Source organism: Ambystoma mexicanum, chromosome 5p (assembly GCF_040938575.1).
Source record: "Ambystoma mexicanum isolate Mex_15411 chromosome 5p, UKY_AmexF1_1, whole genome shotgun sequence".
NCBI classification, from domain to species: domain Eukaryota; kingdom Metazoa; phylum Chordata; class Amphibia; order Caudata; family Ambystomatidae; genus Ambystoma; species Ambystoma mexicanum.
In genome coordinates, this window is record NC_090930.1 from 211,191,216 (window position 1) to 211,219,175 (window position 27,960).

Below are 27,960 nucleotides of genomic sequence, written 5' to 3' on the forward strand. Positions count from 1 at the left end.
GTGCCGGGTCAGGGGCGCATTCCTAGTGTTTCGCCCTGCGCACCAAATGGACTAGAAACTGCCCTGGGTATGCTATAAAATGTTTAAAGCCTTATTGCTTTAGCTTCTAAGCACTTTATCGGTAGGGTCAATCATCACACAATGTATCGACCAGTGAAGGATGAAGAGCAGAGTCCATCCGGCCCAGGACACGAACCCGGGACAGCAGATCTGAAGAGAAGACCTGATATCGCACCAGCTCCATGTTACCTATTCTCCAGATAGGAACACTACGATGCGCGCCACTTATAAAACAACACAGAGACAGGCTGCTGAAGTCAAAGTTGCATCCATTTATTAGAAAAAGCACATAATACAGTGTGCAAATATATACAGTAACAACTCTACAGTAAATAGGCTGCTGGTCTTGCCTGCCATGTATAAATTCACTTAAACCAGAGATGAATATTTAATACAATTCCAGTGCTCTATATACAACGAATGATGCATTGTGTACATGTAACAGACACGCATTATAAAAATTTTTTATTTTTTTTTTACAAAAGTTATTCTTTTTTTAAATATGTTCTAACGCAATTCTGGTGTGTGGCTCTTTTCGATAAACCTGAGTATTTCTGCAGACCAGAACAGCGGCATGAAGGCGTGGCTTGTTTAGCAGCACCCCCGAGACTCCTAAGAGGACTGGCTTCCGCTGAATGGGCGAATAATTTAAAGGCGGCACTCAAAACCCACGTGCGCCCCTTGCATAGCTTGGAAAGACCTGCTCCGCTGAAAGCGGGGCCTTGTAGTATGTGTTGTGGGTGCTTAACTGCAGAGTGTTAGTAAACAGGGATCCCCTCGGAAATTCCAGCAAAATCAGTGCCCGATATGATCCGTGATTTTGCAGAGTTTTATTTCCTTTCGTCAGTATGTCAGATCATGAGCTTTCCCGAGGGGTTAGCGCAGGATAGCAGGCCTCGCGCGTGCTGCGATCGATGCACTTATTCCCAGGCGGCCTCATTACACCGGGCTGTGCACAGGGCATCAGAGGAGCGAGGCCTTCACGGGTGAGACGCAGGTGGACATGTTCAGACAAGCATCGTTAAAAAAGCTAATATATTTGACATTCATTTTGGCATTGTATAGCCCTTTGCCACACGCATTTAACGTGTTCAAAGCCCTTTTACACATTTCCGTTGCTACACATGCACCAGTCTGGGTCACTCAATGTGGGGGCATGAGACCCCATCAGTTGGACACGCCCCCTCACCGCAAAAACACTAATGGTTATGGCTCAGTACAATATGAACCTAACTCTTCTAAGGATGGGCTTCGTTATCTGCTGGTTGCATAGCTCTCAAGGTCCTCGTGGCCATCCACTCAAGGTAATGCTTGCAAATCCTGGACTTGTAGTTTTCTTACATTTCAAATGGGAAATTTAAAACTACAAGTTCCACAATCCAAAAGGGAGAAAAAAACAGGACTGAATGGCGGCATTTCAGCACGTGGTTGGGGAGGTCACCCTCTTTTTTTTTTATATATATATATTGGCTTGCCTTTTAAGAAATCGCGTATCCATGGGCTGGTGAGTAGTTTATGAAATGTGGATGTTTTTGGCAAAACCATAATTGCATTTGGAGACAAAGAGTACAATTGCGAATGCTAGATAAGGCAGGGCTATGTCGAATATCCACAGAGTGACGCCGCATTCAAGGGACAGATATATTGACCACATATTTTTACAAATAAACTATGTATGGAACTGTACAAAAGTAACAAGGATACAATTTGCATAATCAGTTCTAGAATCTGCATGCAGAGTACATGATCATTTCACATTAGACATTGTTTGCAGTCCATGAAAAAAATGAAACAGTAGGCGTATAGAATTAGCAACCCCTGCTCCGTCCCATACACAGGAACGCGTTCCTAGCTGGCATTGGCGGGTACGGAATCAGAAGGATACGGATTGGCTGCTGGTGAATCGGAAACAGTGGGTTAAGATGCTACAAACCGGACGCTCCTTGGGTCTTCCCCTCCTTCTTGCTGGCTTTTTAAGGGTGCTGGGCCTCAGAACTTGCTCTCTGCAGACGAGGAGCGCAACCTACATGGCCTGTACGGTAGGGCTTCCCCAATCTACATACACAACGTGGGTCTTTTCAGGACACTTATTAAATACATTTAAAAGAAATATGGAGAAAAAGCATCTGTACATAGCATGTTCGGCTCGCGCCGAATTGCAATCGTGACATGCCTCACTCTGGGTGGAAAGCGGACATTTGCAGAGAAGGCGGGGCTTCCTGGAATATGTTAAAGCAGTATGCTCAGGGAACCTCTGCAGGTTCGATACACGGAACCTCAAATGCAAATGGTTTCAGCTTAAAAAAGACCTTCATAGAGGAGGAATTATTACTACTGGTGCTTCCGTCATTTCTCTGCGCCATTACGCTAGCAACCCCTGGTGAAGCAGTGTTTTAATGAGAGCTTATAGTCAAGGAGGCTGCAGTGGATATCAGAGCCCAAAGAGTCATCAGAAAGCAAGGGGCATTCTGCAAACCAGATCGAGATAAGCCTTGGTTGGGTCACCGGCTGGTAATGGTTCCGACAACCCAGGGTACCGGGCCCCAGAAAAGCAGGGTCTTTAACGACGCCGATTTGCTCGCGTCTGTTGCCACGTACATCCTGGGGGTTTGCTGGCTTTTGAAAAAAACGTTTTTGGCTCCAAACAAAATATACTCTGAGCCATAATTGTTCTTGACAAATTTTACCTACGGCCACCATCAATATAACAAAAGGGAACTCATTCATAACTATTTCCATGGCGAGACCTTGCTCGTTGGTGGAGACGGCCAAGGAGCATTTCGAACAAGAGCGACAGCGAGGGAAATAAGACAATAGCGACAGCGAGGGAAATAAGACAGCCAGCAGGCCCGATGAATTAAAAGTGTGCTGGTCCGCAGGCAATGCAGGAGAAAGCAGCAAAGAGCTCACTGGTAGCAAAGATACAGTGGCGTGCCAAGCAATTTCTTTGGCTTTCACACTGATGCCAGGTGCTAAAGTTGGCGATTCAGGATTGGGTAAAGGGAACGGCTTTATTTTCATCTTCTGGGGCACGGATCTGCAACTTGTGGTTATCTAGATGTTTAGGACTGCGACTCCCATGATCCCTCAACATTGATTATACGGTCTAGACCCGATGGGAGCTGTAGTCCAAAACCTCTCGGGCGCCACAGTCCCCATTTAAGTGCCCCTCAAATGTTATCTCACCTTACAATAGAAGACAATGACATGGTGCCAAAACAGTGCGATAGTGGAGAATTTGGGAAACTACAACAATGCCTAACTTCACACAAGCTGGCAACACTCTAAAAAACAACACAGATTATTCATAAATTGGAAAATGTGGCTGGCCGGGAATTGGCTGCAGTTAAATTGGCTACCCATGAGCCTCCAGAGCACCGAAAGCAGTAGTAGAAAGGAGCATGTGTGATCACCAATGACTTTCAATATCTTCATGAGGCAACCGGGAGAAGAACTTTGAGCCAAGGGTTATGCGCTGAAGTAGTGCTGAGAAAATCATCTGTGTAGTGAGATAAGCCCCCCCTTAATTGTTAGCCAAGATCAGCGTACGTGTGTACCCTCAGGTAAGTGGTCTCCCATAGCTACTGGAACTTTAGTTGAAGAGCTTCTGGACCACATTTCGACCAACATGGATGTTGGTCTGAGAACGTGTTCCTTTAAAGGAATACATGACATATTTTCCCCCACAGGTACTGGTTGAGTTCTCGAAGCTCGCCATGAGCGCTCAACCCTGACTTTAGGGACCAGAAACTGAGGCCTCGAGAGTTTCAGCAGCAGGGGATAATATAAAGGGGGATGCTGTGGTTGTTGACATCTATTTTGTTTGTTTTAATAATAGTCAAATCCATAATTCATTGTTTATTGCAAGCCATCAGTAATGAAAGCGGAGCACCCCATCTATCAGAGGCATGGTGTGCTCCCAGGCTGTGTGGGGTGAGGACATGTCGGACCACTGGTCTTTTTAATAAATGGCACACGGAGAACCGTCTGCAGAATGTAAGAGAGAAGTCTGCAAATAATGCACAATAGACAAAGAAACACATAGGAAAACATTTGCAGGGGTGGGGGTAAGGCAGTGCACATCCTAAATGGGTTACTATGCGTACCAATCAATGGAAAAACAAGAGTGTGCCAGGCCTGGATCAAGGCAAACAGTCCCCTTTGGCACAATATACCTGTGACTGGGGGTTCTAGTGTTTGGAGGGAGGTTATAGGGTGCACTATTGCCCCCCCCCCCAACTGCGGCCTGTGCCGCATGTCCAAGGTAGAGGAGTACAAGGGATTAAGCCACCAGACATAGGAGGGAGGCATGAGACCCCGAAACACTGATCAAGCTCTTGCATAGATTCCCTGTGGCGGACGAGAAAGGTGGCAACCTGGGCAGGAGCGCCATCCCCGCTACTCGACTGAAGAGGCGAGGGGCACCCCCAGGAAAAGCCGCATCTAGGGGACACAGGGCGCAGTCCCATGGCATCAGGCCCTGCAGCAGAAGCCAATACCGTCCAGTCACAGGGTGCTGAAGGCCCGCGTCCACACACACACACACACACACACGAGGTCAGTGCACAAGGATGAGATGGCATGCAGTGATGGCACCTCTGTGATGGCACGTCCATGCAGGAAACTCAGGCTTTTGAGTGTAGCGGTAATACCAACATGAAATATCATGATCATAGAAGAAATACCCTCCCTGTACCAATGTATTAGGAGTTGATGCTCAATAAATGTAGGAGATATATTTAATACCTGGTTTATATCTGCATAGGTTTGTTTTTCAATCATTCAGGATCTGTGCGCCTCACTCTAGGTGTCAAGTAGACATTGCCAAGCCAATAACCTGTAACTCTAATCCTCGGACTCCAGAGACGTGCCTCAACATACATGCCACATATTCAGGTAGTATCTTGGAGATGGAACTATATAACTGTTCATCTTCCCTGTACTCAAATGTAGATAATATAACATTTTAGGCTGAAGACATTTGGTGCCAGTTTGAGATAGAAGTCCTTAAATGAGGACTCCCCTGAGATTTCAAGGTTACAAAAGAGGCAGAAACAAGGCTGCTGTTAAGTTAGCCTTGGCTAAAGCACCACATACATGTCCATCATCAACAGAAATAAGCAACCTTAATGCACAGTCTCTCCACAAAAGCAGGCAATTATATGAAGGCATCCTGTGACAAAGTCTCATAATAGAGGCTAGTGCATGGGGATTGGACGAGCCTGTGAGACGGGAAATACAACCTGCTCCGATGATACCGGGCACTGGAGGGGACATATGGAGGATTCCCCAGGCTCTCCATGTTACCCCTAGTCTCGGACGTGCTCCCCAACCTGTGGTTACGAAGCCTCTGGGTAGCATAGAGGGAGATCACAATATGGGCAAAATGAAAGACACAGAATGGACAGTTCACGGAGCCACCAGTTCCGGCATTCACAAAACATCCCCAATTGACGCACGGTATACTCAAAGACAACCGACCTCCCTAGGGTCTCCCTAGGGTTGAAGGTCCATACTTGCGCAGACCTCAAACCTGCAGGCTTTGAGTGCAGGCGGGTGGGTCACAATCCCAGAATCTGTGTGGACCTACCATGTGCAGAAATGCAAAGATGGAGTGTCAATTTTGTAGTAAAGAAAATAAAAATCCTGAACCTCCCCACACTCCCATTCCCTGAAAGGACCAAAGAAGACCGAGGCAAGGGGCAAGTGTGCGCGCTAGAGGTACGGTGCGCAAGCTGGTGCGTGGCCACCACTGGCTTCTGTTTCTTGATATTAAAGAAAGAGGACTGAGGGCCTGAGTTGTCTGTTAATCCCTCTGCCTTCACTCTACACAAACACATGATGCAAGCAGAAGCCTCTTTAAAGGGCCCATCAATCAAAGTAAACTAAACTGAGCGAGAGCCAAATCCAGGCTCCACTGATGCCAACACAGGGACTTTACCTGTCATACCCTCAAATCCTCACTCCTATATAAACCGTGCTCAGTGACCTATCCAGTATTTTAAGAGTTCAGGGCTTCTGTCACGTTGGAGGGCACTAACCATGCATTTGGGGCCAATCTATTACTCTGTGGGCTAGGAGGGGCACCACATTGAACAAAACAAGGGCTTGACATAAAAGGGCAGAGTCCTGTGCCCTGCATAGAAGTTCTAGGTAAATCACTGCTTACCCCCTCCGTCCCCACGAAAATACACCTTGTTTCACTGAACTAAAAGAACCCTTTCAACCAACCCAGAAAACACACAGATCAACAATCCTACTACACAATTTGTAGAGCAATTGTCACACTCACTAGACACCGTTCATGTGATGAATGTCAAATGACTGCTCCCAGCAGCAGGTTCTTATGGCACAGAGGATTGAAGAGAATGATTTGCAAGCAGATTTCCGCAGTCAAATTGAGGGTTCCTTCTCGCTGATCCACAGCGAGACTGCAGAGTTGACTGATAAAGAAACAAACAGGCACTCAGTGTCAATTGCGATGGCGGAGCAGGGTGAGGTGGACGCTCTTCTACTGCAGAGCTTCGTGGGAAAGGTCTTTTCAGGTAGACAACAGCCACAGCCAATACATATCAATAGCTACTCGTCTATGCTGACCCACGTCAGATAAGACCTGAACAGGAAGTCTAAAAACCAGAGCAAAGCTTCCTAGACGGATCAGGCAATCACACAAAGGTTATTTAATGCAGGTGTTTTGCTATGCAAGCCCTTGTTTAAGGTTAATACGAACAATGCACTGAGATTATGTACACAATATATAAAACACTCTATATTCTTGAATTTCAAAAATGACACCTATCCAGTGGGAAGCACGCTGTACAGGATCATACTCTATAAATATCCATCTAGTTTTTCATTTCCATATACATATATTACATGGTGCTTGTGAGTAACGCAGAGGCAGCGTCCGCTCTCCTTCCTACTGCTGAAGGGAACACATTTGCTGTGCAGGTGTAATGAGCACCGCCACGGGCACTTTCAGCAGCGCTTCACAAGTTCACGTCCCGGTCTGATTTTCAGTGAGTCCTCTTCTGTTTTAGCTGCATCAGGAATAGTGCTGTTCTAGTGCAAAAAAAAACACAATCACGAGGGCCATAGCTCTTGATAACGGCCTCATACTTTGGATTGCCGCTCGTCCGTCCATTCTTGCTTAGTGCTCTGGAGGGCTTGCGTCTTCTGTTCATCGACCTGGACGTAGTCCACCCTCTGCTCCTCAGAGAAGAAGGGTTTCTGTGGGGCAAAAACAACAATTCTGAATTAGCTAAATGGATTTATACATCTATTTATTCATGTTGGAGTTTCACAATGCACTAACTGATCCCGCCTTAAAGCTCCTGGTGAAAAAGAATACAGGACATCGTGTACAACACAAAGGTGGAAATGTACAGGAATTGGAAGCCAGAGATGAGGTAGACACCCAAGCAGTCTGCTTGGTCACAGTCGCTTTCCGAGGACTTAGCGAACCGTAGGGTTACTCAGCCTGGGCAACAAAGGGAAGGCATCAAGGTGTATAGAAATGTGGTTGCTTGCAGGTCATTCATACTACAATAAACATAAAACGAGTAGACATAGGAACAATTCAGGTAAGACCACCCACCCTCTTATCTTCTTTGAATTAGCTTCATGGAACCGTCTTCCTGAAGCTTCTTACAAGATTTCCCTGGAACCTTGTGGTAAACACTGCCCAAAGTACCCAGCCATTTGGGTGAAGATAACGAACGTCAAGGAAGGTGTAGACTTTCTTCCGGACTACTTCAGGGTAACATTTGAAGCGACCTGCTGTTGAAAAGGCCTGACTGCAGCTGGGCACTGGTACTCAGGACTCTGCCCGCTGCAAGTGGCAAGCCCTGCAAGCATCCCTGTCAACCTTCCGTGTCTGTGCAGGGCAGATAAAAGATTGCCCTTTCCTCTGAGAGCTAGTAGAGGGTCTTACAGCAACTCCAGGAGCAAAAGAAACTGCTCTTGGCTCACTCTGCCAATTCTAACTGATTGGAGTCGCTACAGACACTCCAAACACCTTTGCGCCACTGCAAAGACCCAACGGAACTCCTTTTGACATTACACTTCAAAACGCTTTTAACGCCACCGAGCTGTGCCAACCAGAACACAGCTTGCCTGTTCTAAGCTTCTTCAAGCCTCGAACTGTTGCCGCTCATAGAACCACATTGCATTGTTGGCCTTGGTCAAGCCAACTTTCTGCTGAAGTCGAATAGCTGCTTTCACATATTTAGACCCAGTCGAACCTCTGAACTGCATGCATTCAAACATCACTGTGTCACAAGCTTCTTTGAGCCTCTATCCGTTGCAGTCTGTTGAAATGCACCGTGTTGTTGAAATCTGCAACACCAGCTTTACCGACTTTATTGGATTCACCAGAGAACACTGAGATGCCCAACGTGCCGCTGATTAGCTCGAGAAAGAATATATTAAGTTATCTACATTGGTTCTGACCCCCTGGTCTTGTTCCATGGGCCCTAACAGACATTGAATACCCCACTTAATGCCTTAAAATGATAATATTCTTGAACGTTCTGACTTTTCTGCAAGACTTACCTGCAGGCCCCTGTTCTTCATACCCTGGGAGACCTTTTTACATAATGTCTGCATTCTCTATGCATTTCTTTACACGGGTCGGTTGTTATGTTTTGTCTTTCCTATTAGTTGAACTGACTTCTTGTTTTTATAGAACTGTGGTTGGACATTTCTTTGGTACCTACTGTACTATTGTTTGGATGCTTCTGTGCTGGCTCAACCCCTCTGGAAGAGTATATCCTGCGATCGGCTCATGCTATAATGGAAGAGGCAAAGGAGGAATACCATTCACGTTGGGCCTCTTTTCCCTTTATGACTGAAATCACTGCTGGTTTAATAGTAGTGTGGGGGCAGTGTAGGAGCTTAGAAGGCCCTCCTCATCCCAGTAGCAGTCATTTCATCACAGACAAGCAGACCCACTACTCCCGCCCCCATCACCTAACACGCATCTGTATATCAGGGAATAAAGCTTCTGTCAGTGGTTGAGTCAGTGATGAAAAGGGCTGTGCAAGGAAGGTCTGGCTTCAACATGTTTCTGTCTGCACCCAGATCACCACATGCTGTGGAGAGTCTACACTTCCTGCATCCAATGCTTATGAATTTAGCTCATCTGTCTTTGGGAAAAGAGCTAAATAGGGACAGGTGCCTCGCTTGTTAGAGCAGAGCTTCCCACATCCCCAAAATCTTTCACCTGCTGTGTGCAAGTTCGTTTTACAGTGCGTGTAACTTCCTGACTGAGGTCTGCCACAATATGGTCCCATCCCTGCCCGCTCGGTGCCATCTTGAGTTGGTCCCTGCAATGCAGGCTCTTGTAGCTCTGCTTTCTTGACAATTCTGAGCATTTTGGAGGGCTTTAGTGGTAATGTATATTAGTACCAATGACTAGACAGATTTTGATTTTCTGGTCATCGTTCAGTTGTCTGGCGTAGGACCAAAACACATTGGCATTTTTCCCCCATGCATCTTCTGACATAATCCACATGTCATCTGGGATGAATTTCTAATGGGCCAATCTTTACTAGAGAAGTGGATGTCCTCCCCTGGACTGCACACACCTGTGCAGATCCTTCTTTGTGCAGCGTCACCTGTTCTGGACTGGCTTCTGACCAGGTTGCGCACCAGCTGCTGTTCTTCTGCGCACATTCTAAGGCAGCAACAAATCCACACCTGCTTATATTGTGCTGGTCGCGACGGGTGCCGGCCTTCTGTCAACATGGAGACCTACAAACAAATTGCAGGCCCCCAAAGGACTCTCCTGTGTCCTCCTGGCATGTCTAATTACCGTTTTAATCTCTTCAGCGAGGACAGTACCAGCCATCACAGCCAGGCCCGTTTCTCGGCCTGGGGGGTGGGGTGGGGTGGGTGCGGGGTTCAGAGGTAAATAGCTCAGGAGGTGGGCGCAGCGAGGGGCTCATCCGGCTGGCTGCTCTCTGTTGACTTGTAGATGACTGCGATGCGTTCGGAACCAGCAAACAAAGGAATGCATATTCCAAACTCAGCTTGTGAGATGCTCTGGAGTCCCACAACCTGTGCCCCTCATTCTTTGTGCTGACAGCCTTTGAAGTTGGGCAATTTATAGGTGATGGCTCATTTACCAAGCCATTGTTTTCACACAGTATGTGCTTAACATTTCAGTGTTAAGAACTGAATATGGGGCATTTTTTATTCAGAAGGCCAGAACAAGTATGTTAGCTGACCTAACCTATGCATTCTGCAAAGAGAATTAACGTGCCACACAGAAAAAGTTTTAAACTATTTTCATGTCTCTTTATCTGACACACCAACACTTTTTTTGTATATTACTTTGTTACATATGGCACGTCCCTGGGAAGGTTAACTGTCATTTTCTTGCTGAAGTATTCGAGTGGTTGCTTTGGGACATGGACTAAATGCATCCACTCAGAATCCAAGGACTTTTTTTTTTTTTTTAATAAGCCAATCACTGCCTAGCACGTACACTAGATGGCACCTCAATGTAACTTGGCACCTTGATTAGGAAAGCAGAGTTCATTACGTGTCACAATGTAGACTGGGGTCCATGGAAAATGAATGCAGTGATGCGTGCAGCAATCATTGTGCGCGCTGTACAATTCCCCAACCTGTTGGTTAATAGCATCTATGTGGCGCTCCCGTATTTAACAGCACATATGCCTTGGACGTTTTGTGTATGTGGCTCTGATGAGTATGCTATACTGTGCCCACACTTAAACACAATCAAACAAGTTGCCTAAAATTGTACATTCACTAGGCCAAAAGCCCTTTCTACAGTCGGGAGGGGATAGCTCAGGGACAACATGCTCGCCTTGGAAACAAGACGACACGAAGCAACACAGGTTCAATCCCTGTGTCCGTGCTCAGAAACCTCTGGGTATTAAGCATGTTATAAATAACCCATCATGACATATCATACACTGCCACGCCATGATCTTCACTAGCTGCAGGCCAGCACTAATAAGAGATGCTAATGCCAGCTTGGTTAGATAAAGCACAGGCCTTCTCTTTTTGCTGAAACAACCCCTGAGGCCTGCATAATGGTGAGGAGGTAGTGGCTGAGGAGCGGTGGACCCTTTTCCATGCATTAGAAGCCGGTTTTGTTTAGGCTCAAGTTTGTAAGAGGCACAACCCTTTCTGTGCATTGTTTATTGGGTGTCTCTTGTAGGTTATCCTTTCCAGTATATAGATATAATTCCCTAAAGATGGTTCTGTATTGGGGTTTGGGCATCCTCACACTGAGAACCAGCCCGTCTTCATCTAAAATTCTCCAGAAATAAGAAGCAAAAGAGCCTTTGTACCCTATTTGAGTGGCTGATGTTCCTGCACTTTTATACTCATCTGAAATCTTAAGCTGTTCGAATAAGTATGTATGGTTCATGGTTACAAACATTTTAAAGTTAGGGTGAGTGTTGAGAACCGTAATGCGAGTACCATGCCAATGCGTCTGTTATGAATTTAGAGATTCAAACATACAATTATTTTCACACAATCCTTTTTATCACAGACATGTTTATCAAATATAGAGATTTCTGATCACTGTCATATTCCTGAAATACTCTGATTTAATGCAAAGCATACAGGAAGCCTCATTGGTGCCATTTGTCCCCTTTCCCACTCTGAGATATTTTGAAAGTGTGCAATAAGAGTGTACCAGACTGTCCATCTTGGAATGATAACCTTCTATCAGGAAATAATTCATATGGTTAGTCTAGTATTGCCCCTTGTGAAATATAAGTGAGGTGATACAAACAGAACACCTGCAACATAGGGACAGAGGTCAGTGGGCCCTCAAACCCTGGCAGGCTGGTCATACAGCAGTGTGCCAGTACAAACAGTTTGAAACTGCATTCAGGCAAGGCCTTCCCTAACAACAGATGACAGGTGTAGTTTGGGAGGGATTTGTGCCAGAGGGGGGCATGGGCCGCATTCTAGTGTTAGGCCCTGGGCACCAAGTTGGCTAGAAACTGCCCTGCCCACAGCTAAATTTTGGCAGAGATACAATAAACGTGAATATAAAGGAATTGCAACTTCCCACCCCCGGTGCAACAAATGAATAGTAAGGTGTGGACTAAACTATTTAGCAATTGTGATGTGCTTTCAAAGAACAATTTTAATGTTTTACATCAATTACTCCGGAATATGTTTCAGCAATACTTTTGTGCAAGGCTGCAGTGGATTTTTCTTTTTACCAAGCCTTCTGAAATTGTGTTATATTCTACTGATAAAAGATGATCTAAAATTGCAGCTGTGCACAACCTCTGATGTGGCATCAGAAAGCTTTAGTTGATTAAGAATTCAAGCACAGCGGACGTGATGTGGCCCGCGCGCCGAAGCAAAGCATTCAGGAGGAGCGCCAGATGAGCTTGCCCCTCAATTTCCATCTTCATCCTGCTCGCTTTCAAGAACAATTGATTTTATTTCAAATAAATCGGATGCCGTGTAATGGACGCTCTGAGTGGATGTGGCAAAAGAAGCTTTTATCTGAGCCCAGGAAAAAAAAAAAAAAAGAAAAAAAGAAACTTCTGGCAGTGGGTGAATCTAAGATCAAAAAAGCTGTGGAATGAAACAGCGGCCTCTCAACACGTTTCTGTCTGCACCCTTCTGCAGGCCATGAATCATCTCTTCCTGCAGACTCTGCATCCAGGCTAAATGGGGAAATCAGCATGCACAGGCTTGCAACAGAATGTGACATACAAATAAAAAAAAAAAGAGGAAAACGTGAAAATTAAGTGTCGTCTCCAATGAGAGAAAAAAAAAGTCACTGGGGAGCAGACCAATTTTTATAATGGCAAATATTATAAGCACGATGCATTGTGATTTGAACATCTTGAAAAATGTGCACTCCAGCAATGGGATGAGGAGGATAAGGAATCCTTGGGCATGAATGCACTTGCTTGCACATGACGAACAAAGGACAGGCCTCAACGGACTGTTGTATAGTGTGCGACTGTAACTGGGAAGAGCTTTTACCAATCCTGCTCTGCAGTGGCATATTCAGGCTTTCTGCTGCCCTAGGCCTAAATAATTGCATGCACACACCCCCCTACTTTACCCCACCTCTGCCAGACTCTGCAGCTTCACTAGATTCAGCACCTTCAACAAACTGCTTTGGCCAAACTACGCCCCTTCACCCCCATTCTGGCTTCACAACATTATAAGGACGTTTTTAAGGTTGCAGAGATTAGAAAGTTACCGTTTCCTCTCTTAATTCAAGCTCGTCATCTTCTATGTTATGTTAGTTGAAAGTGTGTTTTCAGATCTCTGCTGCCCAAGATTTGGAGTAGGCTGTGTGTTCTACAGTCGAGTGCACTAGAGGTAATTGTTACGGCCAATTGTCTACTTTTAGTTAAGTGATAAGAAGATAAACTATCTGCCAACTGGACACAAGTGAGAGAAGGTTGGAATGGGGAATTTTGGTTTCAATGCTAATATCTGGTTTCTCTCACAAATTGCCTGCTCGATGAGAAGCACCTAGACTGGTCTGTAATATTAATGCAACATAACTACATTTCTACACCCGGTCTTGTCAGATGGTCAAGTTTACATATGAAATATATGCAAGTGGTACAGGTACATCCTACAAAAATGTTGAGTACAAATAACAACCCCCTTCTCATAGTTACAGCTCTGGTGTTATCAGGGGGCAAAATGGAAATAAGGCAAGTTACCTGCTGCAGCCGATGTACCTCCAAATCCCTTGGGCTGGGACGCCATTAAAATATGGCATAATTTCAAGTGAAATTTGTAAACTCTGCCTGGGCAAAAACACCTCAGTAGAGTAAAGACATTTGGAGAAGGTTCTTGGAACCTTTGGCTGTGCATTCCCAACTGGAATCATGGATAAGGGCGACCCTGTACATTCATGTGTGGGAAGCAACAGCGTTCCTCATGGCTGAACTATGGAGGCCCCTTTTATGGCAAATGAAGTGGTACATACGGTTTACATAATTGCTGTTTGTACAATTGTTCAAAATACCCAACACTCCTAAAGTAAAATTGAGCAATGGCTAACGTGTTCCAGCACAATATTACCTTTGTGGTTGTGGTTTGGGCTATGGGCCTTGTGAGTTTGCGTTTAAGCTACTTTAAAATGTTTGTTAACTCTATAGAGTTGGTTGGACTGTACAATGGATAGGAACATTTTGAGATGTGTGGGAATAGATATAGATGTTCTGCTGTCGTTTGAAGTACCGTTTCACAGTAAAAGTCCGACCTTGTATTTAAAATATAATGAATGTAAAGATTACTTACAAGCATCACAGTTATGCATTGTGTGACATACTTTGCAGTTGGTTCTCCTGGTAGCAATGAGCGTGCAGCAGAATGTCATCAAAGACACATGATAAGCCCAGCAATGATGCCATTTGCCTGCTTAGCTCTGAGCAGCTTCTGTAAAGATGGCTGAATGGATATTTGTAGTGGCCTAGCACCTGGCAGGATGAGCTGTGTAAGTGGAGTGGAGCTTGGAATGTGGTGAGGGCTCTGGAACCTAGGTTCCAGGGATGACGGTTGGCGAGAAATAGAGCGCCAGAGGAAGCATAAGCTTGTTACCTGCTCTCCTTAACAATACAACAAGCTTAGCTTTTGTACATACTAGGCTCTGGCGTGCTACATCTTTACGGGACATCTTTACAGCTGTGAAACAGTGGGTGCACCTTTGACACACAGTTTTTCTTCTTACCCTTCTATGGCGTCGGGTATTCTTTCACAGGTTTCTTCATCCACTTGCGCATTTAGATTTACTCTTTGCCATTTTAACTTCTCTATGATCTATTTCATAGTTGCATCTTTTGGGCAGCCACAGACCTCTGAAACGTGGGGCCGGGCAGGGAAATGAGTGCTTGCTTCTGAACATCATTTTAGCACCACCTGTGGGCACTCTGGGCTCGACTTAACCATAGGCATGCGTTTAATATTGTAAAATAATGTATGATTTTTAACCTTTACTTCTCTGAAGGAAAAGCCCTCATTTTTGTAGCGGTTTAAAAAATGCATGTAATGTATTTGAACATAAAAGTGATCGCTTAAAACTGTGTATGTGCATATTGATTAGAAAGAACTCCAAAGATAATGTCAAGTGGCACCAAAAAAAACAATGAGGTTTTGGCTGTTGTGCATGGTAAAGAGCATTTTGGGAATAAAAAAATAAGTTTTGTATCAGTCATTTATGTCTGTAAGAGTTGTATGACTGAAGCACTAAACACCTAAAGCGTGCTGGGTTTGGTACACGTTCCTTTTTTTCCCACCTTAACATTAAGGCTTTTGTAAATATCAAGCATATATGCAAGATTAGCCATGAAAGACTTAAGCTGTCAGAGTAGAATGACTGCTAACAGCTCACAATGACTCGCATTGTTGTGGATCAGCCAGAATCAGAGAAACAAAATTGGCTTTACGTTTAAGAAAGGACAACTAGTAAGTTGAAAATAAACTACAATACAATGCCGCTCCTCTGGCAATCTGCCGGCCTGGTTGCAAATAGAACTATGCTGCTGTTAGGGACGGATAATTCAGGTGTCTTTGCTCCAAGGTCCAGAATCAGCAAGGTCAAAGGATTAGCTGTGGTTCAGGGATGGTGGGAAGCATTCTGGTTATCACCAGATTTGATCTGTGACGGAGTAACACATACACCTTGGGGCCAATCGACATGCCCATTACGATTCCATGGGTGCTGCCCTTTTGACCATAAACCTTATCACATGGCGTGCTAGTTTTAGCTATTTGCAAGCACTGCCTATAAGCTGGTACTAATACATGAACAGAGAACATAGGAGAGCGATGGTAAGTGAAGAGGTACCCAGCCTGTGGGTGTTGGGCTTTTTACCACCCGTTGACTGCCCATGGTAATGCTTGTCCCTACGGCCATTCCCACCCACTACGGCTAAAACCACAGCCCTGTGGTTTTAAGGTGATACCACTGTTATTGTGATGCAGTCTCCTGAAAGATAATGGCTGGTACACAAAAAATGCCATAACCAAGTGGGCCTTCAGCCACTTGGTGTATAAGCGACGCACACGTGCAAAGTACACGAAAGTACTGTTGACTGGGTGAAAACGCTGCTGGATTTCTCGCCTTTCAAAACGCTCGTGTGTATCTCTGCATTTGGATACTTGGATTGTCTGAACTGCTCCTGTCTACAAGGCGGACGTCTTACAAGGACGCACGGAAGCTGCCTGACCTTTTGCAAAGCAAAGTAAATAGCTTGAGTGAAATAAGAACTTGTCGGTGAACGTGAACGTGTAATACTGCTGGTTCCATCCCTTTTTTTTTTTTTTTTCTTCTATTTTTAACCACCTCCCTCTTTGGCTTCTTTGCAGCTTCCGTTGATTGGGTCAAGGAGGCTTTTCTCCCTCCTTGACCACGCCCACTTTAATTCAAAAACAACGTGCCCTGCACACTCGCGCGCGCACACGTGCAAAGTACACGAAAGTACTGTTGACTGTTTGCTGTTCTGATGTTCATGTTCTGAGAGCCAAAATATATTATTGCCTTGTGACATAGGGGAAAAACTTTAGAAAAGACAAACTTTGGTGAGTGTAATCCCCCTCCTTTTATTTTATTTTATTTATTTTTTTCTTTTTTATATATTTTTCTAGTGCTCTTGGTGCTTTCTAACAAAATGGTATTAACCTTGAAAACTGGAATGCCGCCCCAGGACAAAATTAAAGCTTGTGTTGCTGCGGCCTTCCAAACCCCGAAATCTTCTACACGTTGCATTCAGCTAGTACGCACGTCTAAATCTGCTTCTAACATAAGGTCTTGTACCCCCATAGCGGATATACGTAAATTCTGTGAATGGGGCACTAAAATGGGTGGGGGGGTTGAAAAATTGCAAGCCTCGCTATCTAACAAGGGGTTATGCTCCAACTATGTTGAAGAAAAGGAAATAAACGGGGAGGTGGTTGATCTGAGAGATACACCCCCTGATTCCTTAGTGGCCGCTGGTGCTTTGGCCATCATTGAGAACCAAGTGGAATTAAGAGGTGAGGTGAGTGAAGGTGAATTAATCACAAATCCCTTAAAATCATCAATGTCCCTGACATTAGATGAACAGGTTGAATCTAGAAGAGAAATAGCGTCCAACGATGCAGCTTTGGAATTAGCAACATTAAATGAGGAAGACTCAATTAAGAAAACTGATGAGTGTGACGAGTGTATTCCTTCTGATCACGATGAAGTGGTGGATTTGGTGACTGGAACTAGAGAGAGTTTTCACAATCTATCCAAATCCCCAATGATGTTTTCTCCTTCGCCTAAAGAGTCGTCTGTGTTGTCTTGCTCTTTTACAAACCCTACTCCACGGCGCAATCCAAATGCCTTAAATTTAAACAATCATCCCTCCCAAGGGACGTTCATCGTAGGCGTAGAGACTTCTCTACAAACGATGAACGCCGCCTTATTTTCTTTGACACGCTTATATGATTCTCTAGATTCCAAAATGAATGAGCAACAGGTGCTACTAGCTAAACTATTAGAGATTCAGTATTTTTTGTTTGATTCTGTATGTGGCTGTCTTAAAAACAAACTGGAGTGTGATCCATGTGTGAATGAAATGTGTGAAAAGATAGGGGGCAAAAAGTATGTTGAAAATGTACAAACTTCTGATGTACTTTTAATTGATTGCTCACAGAATCAACAAATTGTATTACAACACCAAACAGGGAAAGCGAAAATACCTGTACAATCTAATGAAATGGTGGAAAAAACTGATATAAAAGTGACAGAGAATAAATGTGAGATGTCTAAACCCAGTTCTGTGTCGGGAAGCAATATAAAGGAGAAATGTGTTGTTGGACAGAGATGTTCTAAGAAAAGCAAGGCAAAATTGAAGCATACTAATACTCTACCCCCTTCCTCTAGCGAGGTCTGCCAACAACTTAAAGATGCTGAAATTGTAAAAGACCCTGATTCAGATAGTAAGGGGTCGACTTATCTTATATTTGAAAAACAACCTAAAAAAGCACACAGTCTGATACCAAATGCCATACAAAAATCTAAAAACGTCAAATCCATTCCTAATTCCAAGATCACTGGAACTAGACAATTCATACAGTCATTATCTAAACCAAACTCTGCAATCACCTTGGCTCGAAAAAATATCGCCAACAAATATCGTGACATGTTACTGTTCAAAGCTAGTCAATCCAAACTGGCCAAAACAGCGTCCTTGATGTACGAACCCTTGGACAGTTTGGTTTTGATGAGCAAACAGGTCAATAAAAATGTCTCTATGCAGAAATCAGTGGCATCAGCTCCTTTGGTGAATGATATAGGCTCCCAAGAGGATGACTCGACAACCAAACCAAAGCCTGTAGAAATGAAATTTTGCGGAGAACCCTTGCCAGCAGAGCCTGTAAAACTGAAGAGTGTGGACACAATAGTATTGAAAGAATGGAAAGAAGACATAGAGAAATCGATTCAAAGAATTGTTTCCATGGTAAATAACACAAATACTAAGGTCTCTATGGAAAAAAACATGTTGAACACAATGGGTGCTTTTGCCTATCCCAATAAACCAGCAAATCAAAAAGATCTTAAGTCGAATTCACTCATAAAAGGGGCCTTGAGAACTCCAATAAAAACTGTGACAGCACACCATCTAATCTTGCAGTGCCGCTCGCATCCGTTCCATGCTTTCAATCTTAATAGACAATCAGTCATGAATATCCTTGCAGATGTACCGGCTCTAGAAGGTATATGTTCGGCAGATTTCGAGCAAATAGAGTTTTTACATCCAACTGATCTTTCTGTTGTAAAGCTGTGGATGAAGTCAGGCTTTATAAAAAACGCATTATGGCAAGCAAGAATGGATGTATATGAATTGGGATTCATTCTGCTAAATAACACCTTGACTGATCCTCCACAAATATCTGCAATCAGAAATCAATATCAATCTAAATCCGTTGTAGATGTGCAATATCATTCTAGAAATCCTCAATCAGAGACAGTCTTTGAAAATGAAAGAGTACAAAATGATAGAGAGGAGAGACCATGAAGAAACTAACTATGCCAGCAGCCAATCTCTCTCTCTCTATCGTCATGCAACACGAGAAGGTTCAATCATTTGATAGAAAGCAATGACAGCATATTGGGAAAATTTGACATCTTGGCCTTCCAAGAGATATGGCTAGAATGTGCGCCAATCTGGGATAATCATATTATAACCTTGACTCCAGCAATTATTCCTGCCAAGGGTAGACCCATGGCTGGTCTAATGGTAGCCATAAAAACCACTCCGTACACTCAATTAGAATCATGGGTTTCCCCCAATAGCTTTTTGCAGTTGGTGAGGATGATAATTAACTCCAAGGTTATAGGTTTGATAAACATTTACTGGAACCATGCAGCCATCACTGATCAGGAATTTTTTACCGCCCTTGAGGATCTTTTGAATGTAATCTATTTAGATCCTACCTGTGATCATGTTATTGTAACGGGAGATCTTAACATAACATGTCATGCGCGGGGGGGGAAATGCATATCCACAGCTGCCCAAAAATGGAATGCATTAATGGAAGAACGTCTCTTATGTAAGCTAAACGGTGCCATAAGGGGGGATATTCCCCAACACATCACCTGGCACCGAGGTGCGCAATCAGCCATGATCGATTATACATTTGTAGATGAGCAATTGTTCAAGAGCATAACGAATTTCTCTATTCTCCCCCAACATGTTAGTGATCACGATATTCAATGCATGAGTTGGTCATGGTCCTTCTTTGAGAAACACTATGAAAAATCCTTGGCAACAAACATGTCCTTGAATTATGGGATGAATAGATTTAAATGGTGTCCAAAATCCTTACACATGCGAAATCATAACTTGATCACGAGCGAGTTGAAGAGAGTGAAGAATTGTCAAACTGATACTCAGTCTTATGTGGAAGAAATGCAAATTTTTGCTGTTAAAAGAAATAATTCAAAAACAAAGGGCATCAAGTTTATGCACACATATGATTATGAAGTTGCAATGCGGAAAGCCCAATATAGAAAAGATAGAAGGCACGTGATGAATTTAAACCATTGTGATAGGGGTAATATACTCAGAGCTTTAAAATGTAAATATAAAAACTGGCTGAGATCGAAACAGGCGATTTTATATCAGAAGGATGCGGAAAACGTGTTAGACAAATTAAAATCTAAGAACTCATCCAGAATCTGGTCCCTATTGAATTATAAGCAGTGTAAACAGCAATTTATTCATCAATTAAATCCCATACCTCAGGAAGTATGGGCGTCCTTCTATAAATCTCTGTATGCTGATACAAATTTAAAAGGGGAAATCGCGGGACCTTACAAGTCTCGCGTTAAGGACCTCTCTTTTGACGTCGATGACATACTGTTTCAGATCTCTAAACTGTCAATCTCTCGTGCGCCAGGGCCAGATGGTTTGTCGACTTTATGATAAAGCAACATCCTATGGCTTGGGCCAAAATTTTTCTAACTATTTTCTTGAAAATAATAAGAACGCGAATTTTACCTTGCTCGTGGAAAAAAGCAATAACCATACCTATTTATAAAAAAGGGGATCATGAAAAACCTGCCAATTACAGGCCCATTTCTTTATTAGATATTCCAAGCAAAATTTTTGCAAGATTGCTGTTGAGAGACCTGAATGTATGGCTGAATGGGGCCCAGTTGAGAGACCCACATCAAATGGGATTTAGGCCGGGTATGGGAACGGCAATTAACCTGCACATATTAGAAGTCATAAAAAAACAAGAACAGATAAAAGGTCAATCCATCTATCTGGCCTTCATTGACTTCCAAGCGGCCTTTGATTCTGTGTGTAGGAAATTGCTGGTGAAAAAACTTTGTGAGGCAAATTGTCCAGAACATATAGTATTCTGGATTAAAGAATTGCACACGAACACCACGGTGCAAATCAGATTGGCCTCAGATGGAACTTTATCCAACCCCATTCCGACTCACAGAGGTCTCAAGCAGGGCTGTATTTTGGCCAGTACCCTTTTTAACTTTTTTATGGCAGCCGTCCGGTATGAATTTTTGAACTGCAGAGCTGATGCTCCGCGAATTGGTGATCACCCAATACCTTGGTTATTCTATGCGGATGATCTGGTACTTTTGGCCAAAACTCCTGTGGGATTGCACAACCTTCTTGATTCTTTGAGCAGATACGTAGACGCAAACTTATTAACAATAAATCAAAAGAAATGTAAAATCATGATACAAAGCTCCAAGAGAAAAACCCCTCACGCAAAATATCGATGGGCAATACAAGACATAGAGATAGAAATAGTTAGAGCACAAATATCTAGGCATCCAATTTAACAATGATGCAGCTGATAATCCATATTATAGAGTGTTGAAAGAAAAACTTAAAACGGGAATAAATCAATCTAAGATAATACAAGCCAAATATGGCAAATTTTCCTTGATGCCTGCTGTAATTTTCTACAAACCAAAAGTTGTACCCATAGTAACGTATGCAGCAGAATCAAAAGCAGTTATGAAAAAATCTATACGGGTTAAAATGGAAGGCGAATTCTGGAAGTCGATATGTGGCCTTCCTACCTCAGCTTCAGTGTGTCTGATAAGACATGAATTGGGCCTGGTTTCACTAAATGCAATCTATCTCTGGAAAATATTGAGTCTATATCGTAAGTATGTGATGGCCTCTGAAGATGATGGTGTGATGTACTTGATGGGAAAACACATGCTGAACACTGATAATATGAACACCGCCAAGTGGCGTAAGTGGAGCCTTTTGGCTATGACAGAGGCAGGTATTGATGATGAACTATTGGTAAATAACCCAGAAAGAGCGAAGAAAAAACTATGGATGTGGGATTGGATTGAGACTAGAAATGCATGTGCCAAATTAAAAACTTTCAGATGTCATTCATTTGCTGTGAAAGAAGTACATAAAATAGAGCAATACCTCATCAAATTTCCCAATCCTAAAAGCAGATTCAATTATCTGAGAATAAGATTGAATGTTTTTCCTTCGAATGAAATACGATTCATGCGAAAGTTGACTACTAATGGGGATTGCAGATTTTGCAAGGAGGCGGGACAAGTTGAATCCTTAAAACATCTAATTGCTGTATGTCCTGCACTTATTGGAAAGAGATGTACTTTTTTTAAACATTTGTTTGAGAACCAGTTTATCACTGACCATGATGTGTTATGGGACAAATTATATCATAGCCAACTGGTCAAAATAAACTTAGCTATATTAATGTTTGTGGAGGCACTAAAGCTGAAAGATTGTACTAATATATGTCTGCTGGAAAATGTGTAACTGTGTAGGAAAAGATGGTTTAAAACATATTTCCAGATAGCTAACAAACTCATGGATGAGATCTTGAGATGATAACGGGTAAGGTGAAATATGGTAGAGATCTCCTAACATGCAGAATTTAGTGTGATAACTACAGGTAGCATGTAAATCATGCAGTTTAAAAATCAAATGAAATTTTAATATTCATCAAGGTTTATGTTGCAATTTTTATCCTAAGAATGTAACAAATTCATATGTAATGATTGATTTCCTTGTTATGTTCCACCTTGTGCAACGTTTCAATTTTTATGATGTATATTTTATTGTGTGTTTTTTTTGGAAAGGCCGTTTTTTACAGCTAAATCAAATAAAAAAAAAAAAAAAAGCGACATGCAGGTCCTTGCATCTATTCCTTGCACTGAATTCCTATAAAAACAAGCACTGACAAAGTTGGAACATGTAAAGGCATTAGAAAGGTGCTTCCCAGTACTAAAACCATGTGTTATCTTGTTGGCATGGTAGCACCATTATCGCAGTGCCTGGAAAATGCCTATCACATACCTACACAATAGCAAAACTGCTGGCTGTGCCAATGTTAAATTTCAAAGTTCCTGATAGGTTCTTAAAAACCGATTTACACCACACATTGAACAGTGTGTAGCACTCCCAACCATAATCTACGACGCACCATATGAGACATAGAGACTTTATCTTCAATGTATGTAATGGGTACACAAAGTACTGTGCATGGCCCTTGGCAATGCCCTGTGCGTACTACACCAACGCAAAACACAATCCACCAACTTCTGCTGCATTTACGTCTATTACTTTTAAATGCAACACATTACGAGAAGTAGTCCGATACCTTAAAATGCCCTTTGGCTGCGAACCATGCCTCGCGTTTGATGCACACAGTCAGCCTGGGACATGCACAGTGCGTGTACTGCTAAAACGCGCCAAACACTCTGCAGTGAAAGGACTTCCGGGTGAGAGGGTGATTATCGCTACCAAGGGATGCCTGGCGGGGTTTGGGCAGGGCAGGGGTGACACATGCTTCCCAGTGGGCCCTGCCCTTTTTAGGCCCTGCCCCTCGATTTTGTGTGGCACTTAAAGCACTGCCCCTTGCACAGTGACCACCACTCAAGACATATGCTCCCTCACTCCAGCTCTGGACATTGCGCCAATTTGCATATCCCAGGGGCCAGTTCTCCCTCGATGGAAGCGTCTCCAGACATTCTGCTATTTTACATATCCTGTCCCAGATGGCTCGCGCAACCACAGAAAAGCAGATGTCCTTTCTCCGGCATGTGTTGCACACATTCTGGCATACCATGACCGAGCGAGCAACGTCCCGCATACCAAAGGATTACATCACAACGGCTCGACATGGCCAACACACGTGACTTTCCGTAGATTTTGGGACTCGTTTGGGAAACACTATTCTGAAGCATACTGAAGACATCTTAACACATTGTGTAAGTAGGACTGCCAGGAAGGTGCCAGGAATTTCAAATCATTCAGGAAACTGCCATTTCACAGGCCATACAGGGGGTTCTCCCTGAAAGTGAGCCCCACCTTTTGTAATGCATGTAGTCCCTTATGGGCGAGTGGGTTCCTCTCTGATCCCACGCCATCCCAGTGGGGAAATTCAATCCTGACAGCCCCTCCCCTACCTCTGTGTAGTCCGGTCTCATCAACACTCCAGGTTTCAGGTCCTGGCTCTCCCTCTCTCACTCATAAGGAGTGAAGCACCCAGAGGCAGCCAAAAAGGCACACGTTCTGATGAACAGGACCACGTCTTATTGCGAAACACTTGATCACATTTCTTCCAGTGCAGGATTTGCGGATTAACCCTGGGTGCACACATTAACAGCCAACCAGTTGCCCGATTTGGGATTTGAATGTTGCGCCTATATTTGTCAATCCGATAAATCTTCAGGTAACAGTTTACAACTCTGCTTAACCCTCGTTAAATCATATTCTCAGATGCACTGGAAAAATAAACACACCCAAAAGTGTGCTCTTTGCGCTAACCCCTGACCGCAGGTGCCATTCGGACTCTGCCCGTTCTGGGGTGTTTGCAATGTGGGAGACTAATTATCCGCGTTACGTATAGTGGGATCCATGCTGGAAAACAGAGAAGCACTCTAGAAAGGTGAATACGCGAGCAACGGTGCACTGTGGCGGTCTCCAAAATGGAGGGTGAGACACCGGTCGGTTTAGGTCTCATGAGCATTGGCTGTGTGTATGGGATTTATGAAGCACAAGTCAAGCTGGGAAGCCTCAAGCACTCTGGGGGTACAAGAGGGACGATGGGGCAGCAGAGATGGGCAGAAGGAGCAGAGGAGAGGCAAGAACTCTGAAAGGGATGGAGGAAATATGGCTAAGAGGAGATATCAGCGAATGGCCTGACCTCTATTGTCTTATTTATTGGATATTTCTAATGCGCCTATGCAGCAAATGGTGTTTCAAGGCGTAAGAAGACAAAAGAGATGAGGGGGTGAAGGCAGGGGTGAAGAAAAACAAAAACGGTCCTACTAGGCCTTGTGTCATTCGGATCGTGCATGTGCAGTAACAAGAGGGGCGGGGGGCGTGAGGGGTGAGTGCCGGTCACAGAGGAGTGTGCGAATGCTAAGGAGGGAAAGGAAGTACAAGTTGGAGTGGCGAGTGCGCAATTGCTAGGGGGAGGAGCAAAAGCGGGAATAGGGCTAATTGGTTAGGCGAATGACAAGTGCCAGGGGAAAGCAGAGAGTGCAGGGGAAAGAAGGGCCATCTGCTAAGTGCGAGGAACGGGGCTGGATGGGCTCAAAAGGGGTGTAGGCCCAGCCAGGCTAGAGCAGGGGGAGGTAGCCTGGTAGGGCAAGTGCAGGTTGGGTGGGGGGGGTCAGAGGAGACCAAGTGCAAGGGGAGACTGGCCGAGGAGATCCTTGCACCCTGTATGAATCTGAAGGAACCAGGGAGCCAGTCAAAAGAGGCACAGGCGGACATGTATATAGATGGTCTTTCCTGAGGTGCAGGATGGAGGGGGCCAGTCTGCTCTACGCTGAAACGTGTTCCAGAGGCAAGCTGTACCTCTCTTGCAGTCCGTCCTTTTCAATATGCTGATGCGTTGGTCTGCAAAACCGGTATGTTTCTTGGCCGAGTAGAGTGGTTCTTTTGTTGTGACTGCTTTGCAGGTGATGCAATATTGTGCTGGAGTTGTACATGTGTCCAACTGGATGTTCCACAGTATAGTTGCAGAACGGGCATTGCCTGTTCTCTTTCTGACATTTATTTTCCAGTCTTCCAATGCCGCGGCTTCCGGTTTTGCACTGAAGAGGGTCTTTCTGCCAGTTTCCAATATACATCAACCTCTGACTGATTTTGCTGGCATAACAAGATTCCTTGTGCTGCATCGCAATCTCTGGAGATATTGAGCCGAGCTGTTTCCTGTTGTTGCATCGTACACTGTGAGAGATTTGCCCAACTTGTGCATCTGCATTGTGTGCTGCTTATTCAAGTGCAGCCCGCAGGGCAATCTCCCCACAGGCTAGCAATCAATAGTCTTCTTTCAGGCTGCTATCTAGCAGCCACCACCAGGGACGCTGCATGGAGCCTGTTATTGGCCATCATAATGCACACGGAGGATACCTTTCCATGATGCCAGTGAAAAATAAGGGGGTTCGTCCATAATAGAAATTCTGTTTAGGACTCTTTGGAATTGGAAGAAAACCCCACTGCTGTGCAGTTGTAGCAAGCACCAAGATTATATCGGGGAGGGGGGATTCTTATTGGAGGAGAGCTGCAAGAAGACACATCAGTATTTCACACGAAGGAAGCGATTACGAGCCAGGCGTGCTTGGTCTCTCCGTCGATGTTTTGGCAAATACCTTCCACACCGATGGTTGTGTCTGAAACGTCTGTATCGCGGCAGTCTTGTCACAGAATCACGGGGCTGTATTACCATGCCCACTCACTGTGGCGGATCAGAAGGAGGACGCAGACTCTCCGAGGACATCTTTAGAACGACTTTCATAAATGATAGTGTGGAAACCTGACTATCCCTATCGCTATGGGGTATTCCCTTCCTATTGTACGAAGGTGCTCGGCAGTCATTTGCAATGTCCACAAAGAGTGAGCACGGGAATGTCTCCCTTCTTCTCGCAGGTGCTACTTGCACTATCTTTAGATTCCAGTTTAATATGTCATTTCTAAACAGTCTTTCGTGAGTCCTCGTATCAGTGCCTGCAACTCTGTGACAAGGCCCTTGCTGTGCTCCCTTTCCTTGGTACAACAACTTTCCTTGAGTCCGGTCGGTTTTGGCAGTTATTTCTCATGAAGGCTTCTTGGGCCTTCTGCTCCTTATCTTCTGTCTTTCTTCTGCACCATTCATTCAGTTTGTACTCTGGGTTAACCCTGCATTCCTTCCAGGATAATGCTGTGTTTCCTTTTAAGTTGTTTATCACAAAGGCTTCCTTGCCTTCCTCAGTTCCCTTGAAATGTGTTTCAAACTTTCTTCCAAGTCTCTTTCTCTCTCTTTCAGGATTAGTTAGTATTCTCTCTCGGTCATTTAGGTAATTCACATTTACCAACAAATGCTTTTCTCTTCCAACTCTATTGGTTTACCTTTCAGGGTGGGTTATGATTCTCTTTCTATCACTTTTACAGTTCAACTATGTCAAATGTACATTCTCACTTTTTCTCATTTCTATTGCAATGAGTTTCAATGTTCCTATAATGATCCCCTCCTCGGTTCTCGCTCCTCCCGCGTTCCTAGTTACCTTCTCTTTCAGGTGGGAATGTCTCAGGGTTGCTTATAGTGTGGGTATCTCCGGACGTTCTCTCTTCTTCGTCCCTCTCCTCGCTGGCGTCTTTGACTGACGGGGCTTGTCTTCTCTCCCAGCTTCGGTACTCCTCACTGGGGAACTGCATCAGATGTAGCGGCTTCCCCTCGGCGGTCTCAGCGTTGTTACCCGGGCAGCCTGTCCACCACTGGAATCTCATGGTCACGTCACCAGCGCTACTCCGGCTCTGGCCAGAGTCACGTCTCCTTAAGCCTCCGAGCAGATAGCTTCTCTGTTGCTCGGTCCAAGCAAGTTTGGACATTGCGGGCTCCGTGCTCATTCACAGCCCTGCCTCCAGCTAGCGTGACGTTACCAGGGGACCTTCACTGCTTAACCACACAATCCACTCTCCCCGCTTCCTCTTCCCTGGAGCTAACGAATATTCCACCTTAAATCCAGTGGATCTAGGCTTTTCACTTAAAAAGCCAGTTGTTCTTTTCTCTATTGGTTAACATATTTTATCTTGCTTCTTTTTCAAGTCTTGACAATTGGAAGTATTGTATATGAGGGACAATGCCATATAAGCCATTATATGGCTTGGCTTCGGGAGTTCCTCAAAGGAACGCGAGTCCTTGTCCCCTAATGGGGAGTCTCTCCTGGTCAGGCCCCACTTGCCTCGACCCTTAGGGAGGGTGTTGCAGAGCGGCCACACTCCCTAGCCTCACAGGGAGGGGCTCATTCATGGGGAGAAGTGACAAGTTCCCTTGATTGGTCACACCACCCATTCTTAATGTACAGTGCCAATGGGCCTAGGAAAGTTATCCTATTTCCCATTGTAGGCCAATTGGTTATCTTGCTAACTAGGT

General features: G+C 44.3%; 1 protein-coding gene across 1 annotated transcript in view; it reads right to left on the reverse strand.

Annotated features, from left to right (window-relative positions):
* Nucleotides 1-312: 312 nt before the first annotated feature.
* GAB3 (GRB2 associated binding protein 3) overlaps nt 313-27,960 on the reverse strand; it is a 601,333-nt gene continuing 573,685 nt past the window's right edge. The window contains exon 10 of the mRNA XM_069612648.1: nt 313-7,290. Within this exon, the coding sequence (XP_069468749.1) occupies nt 7,174-7,290 (117 nt within the window). The 3' untranslated portion in view covers nt 313-7,173. The remainder of the gene's footprint in view (nt 7,291-27,960) is intronic.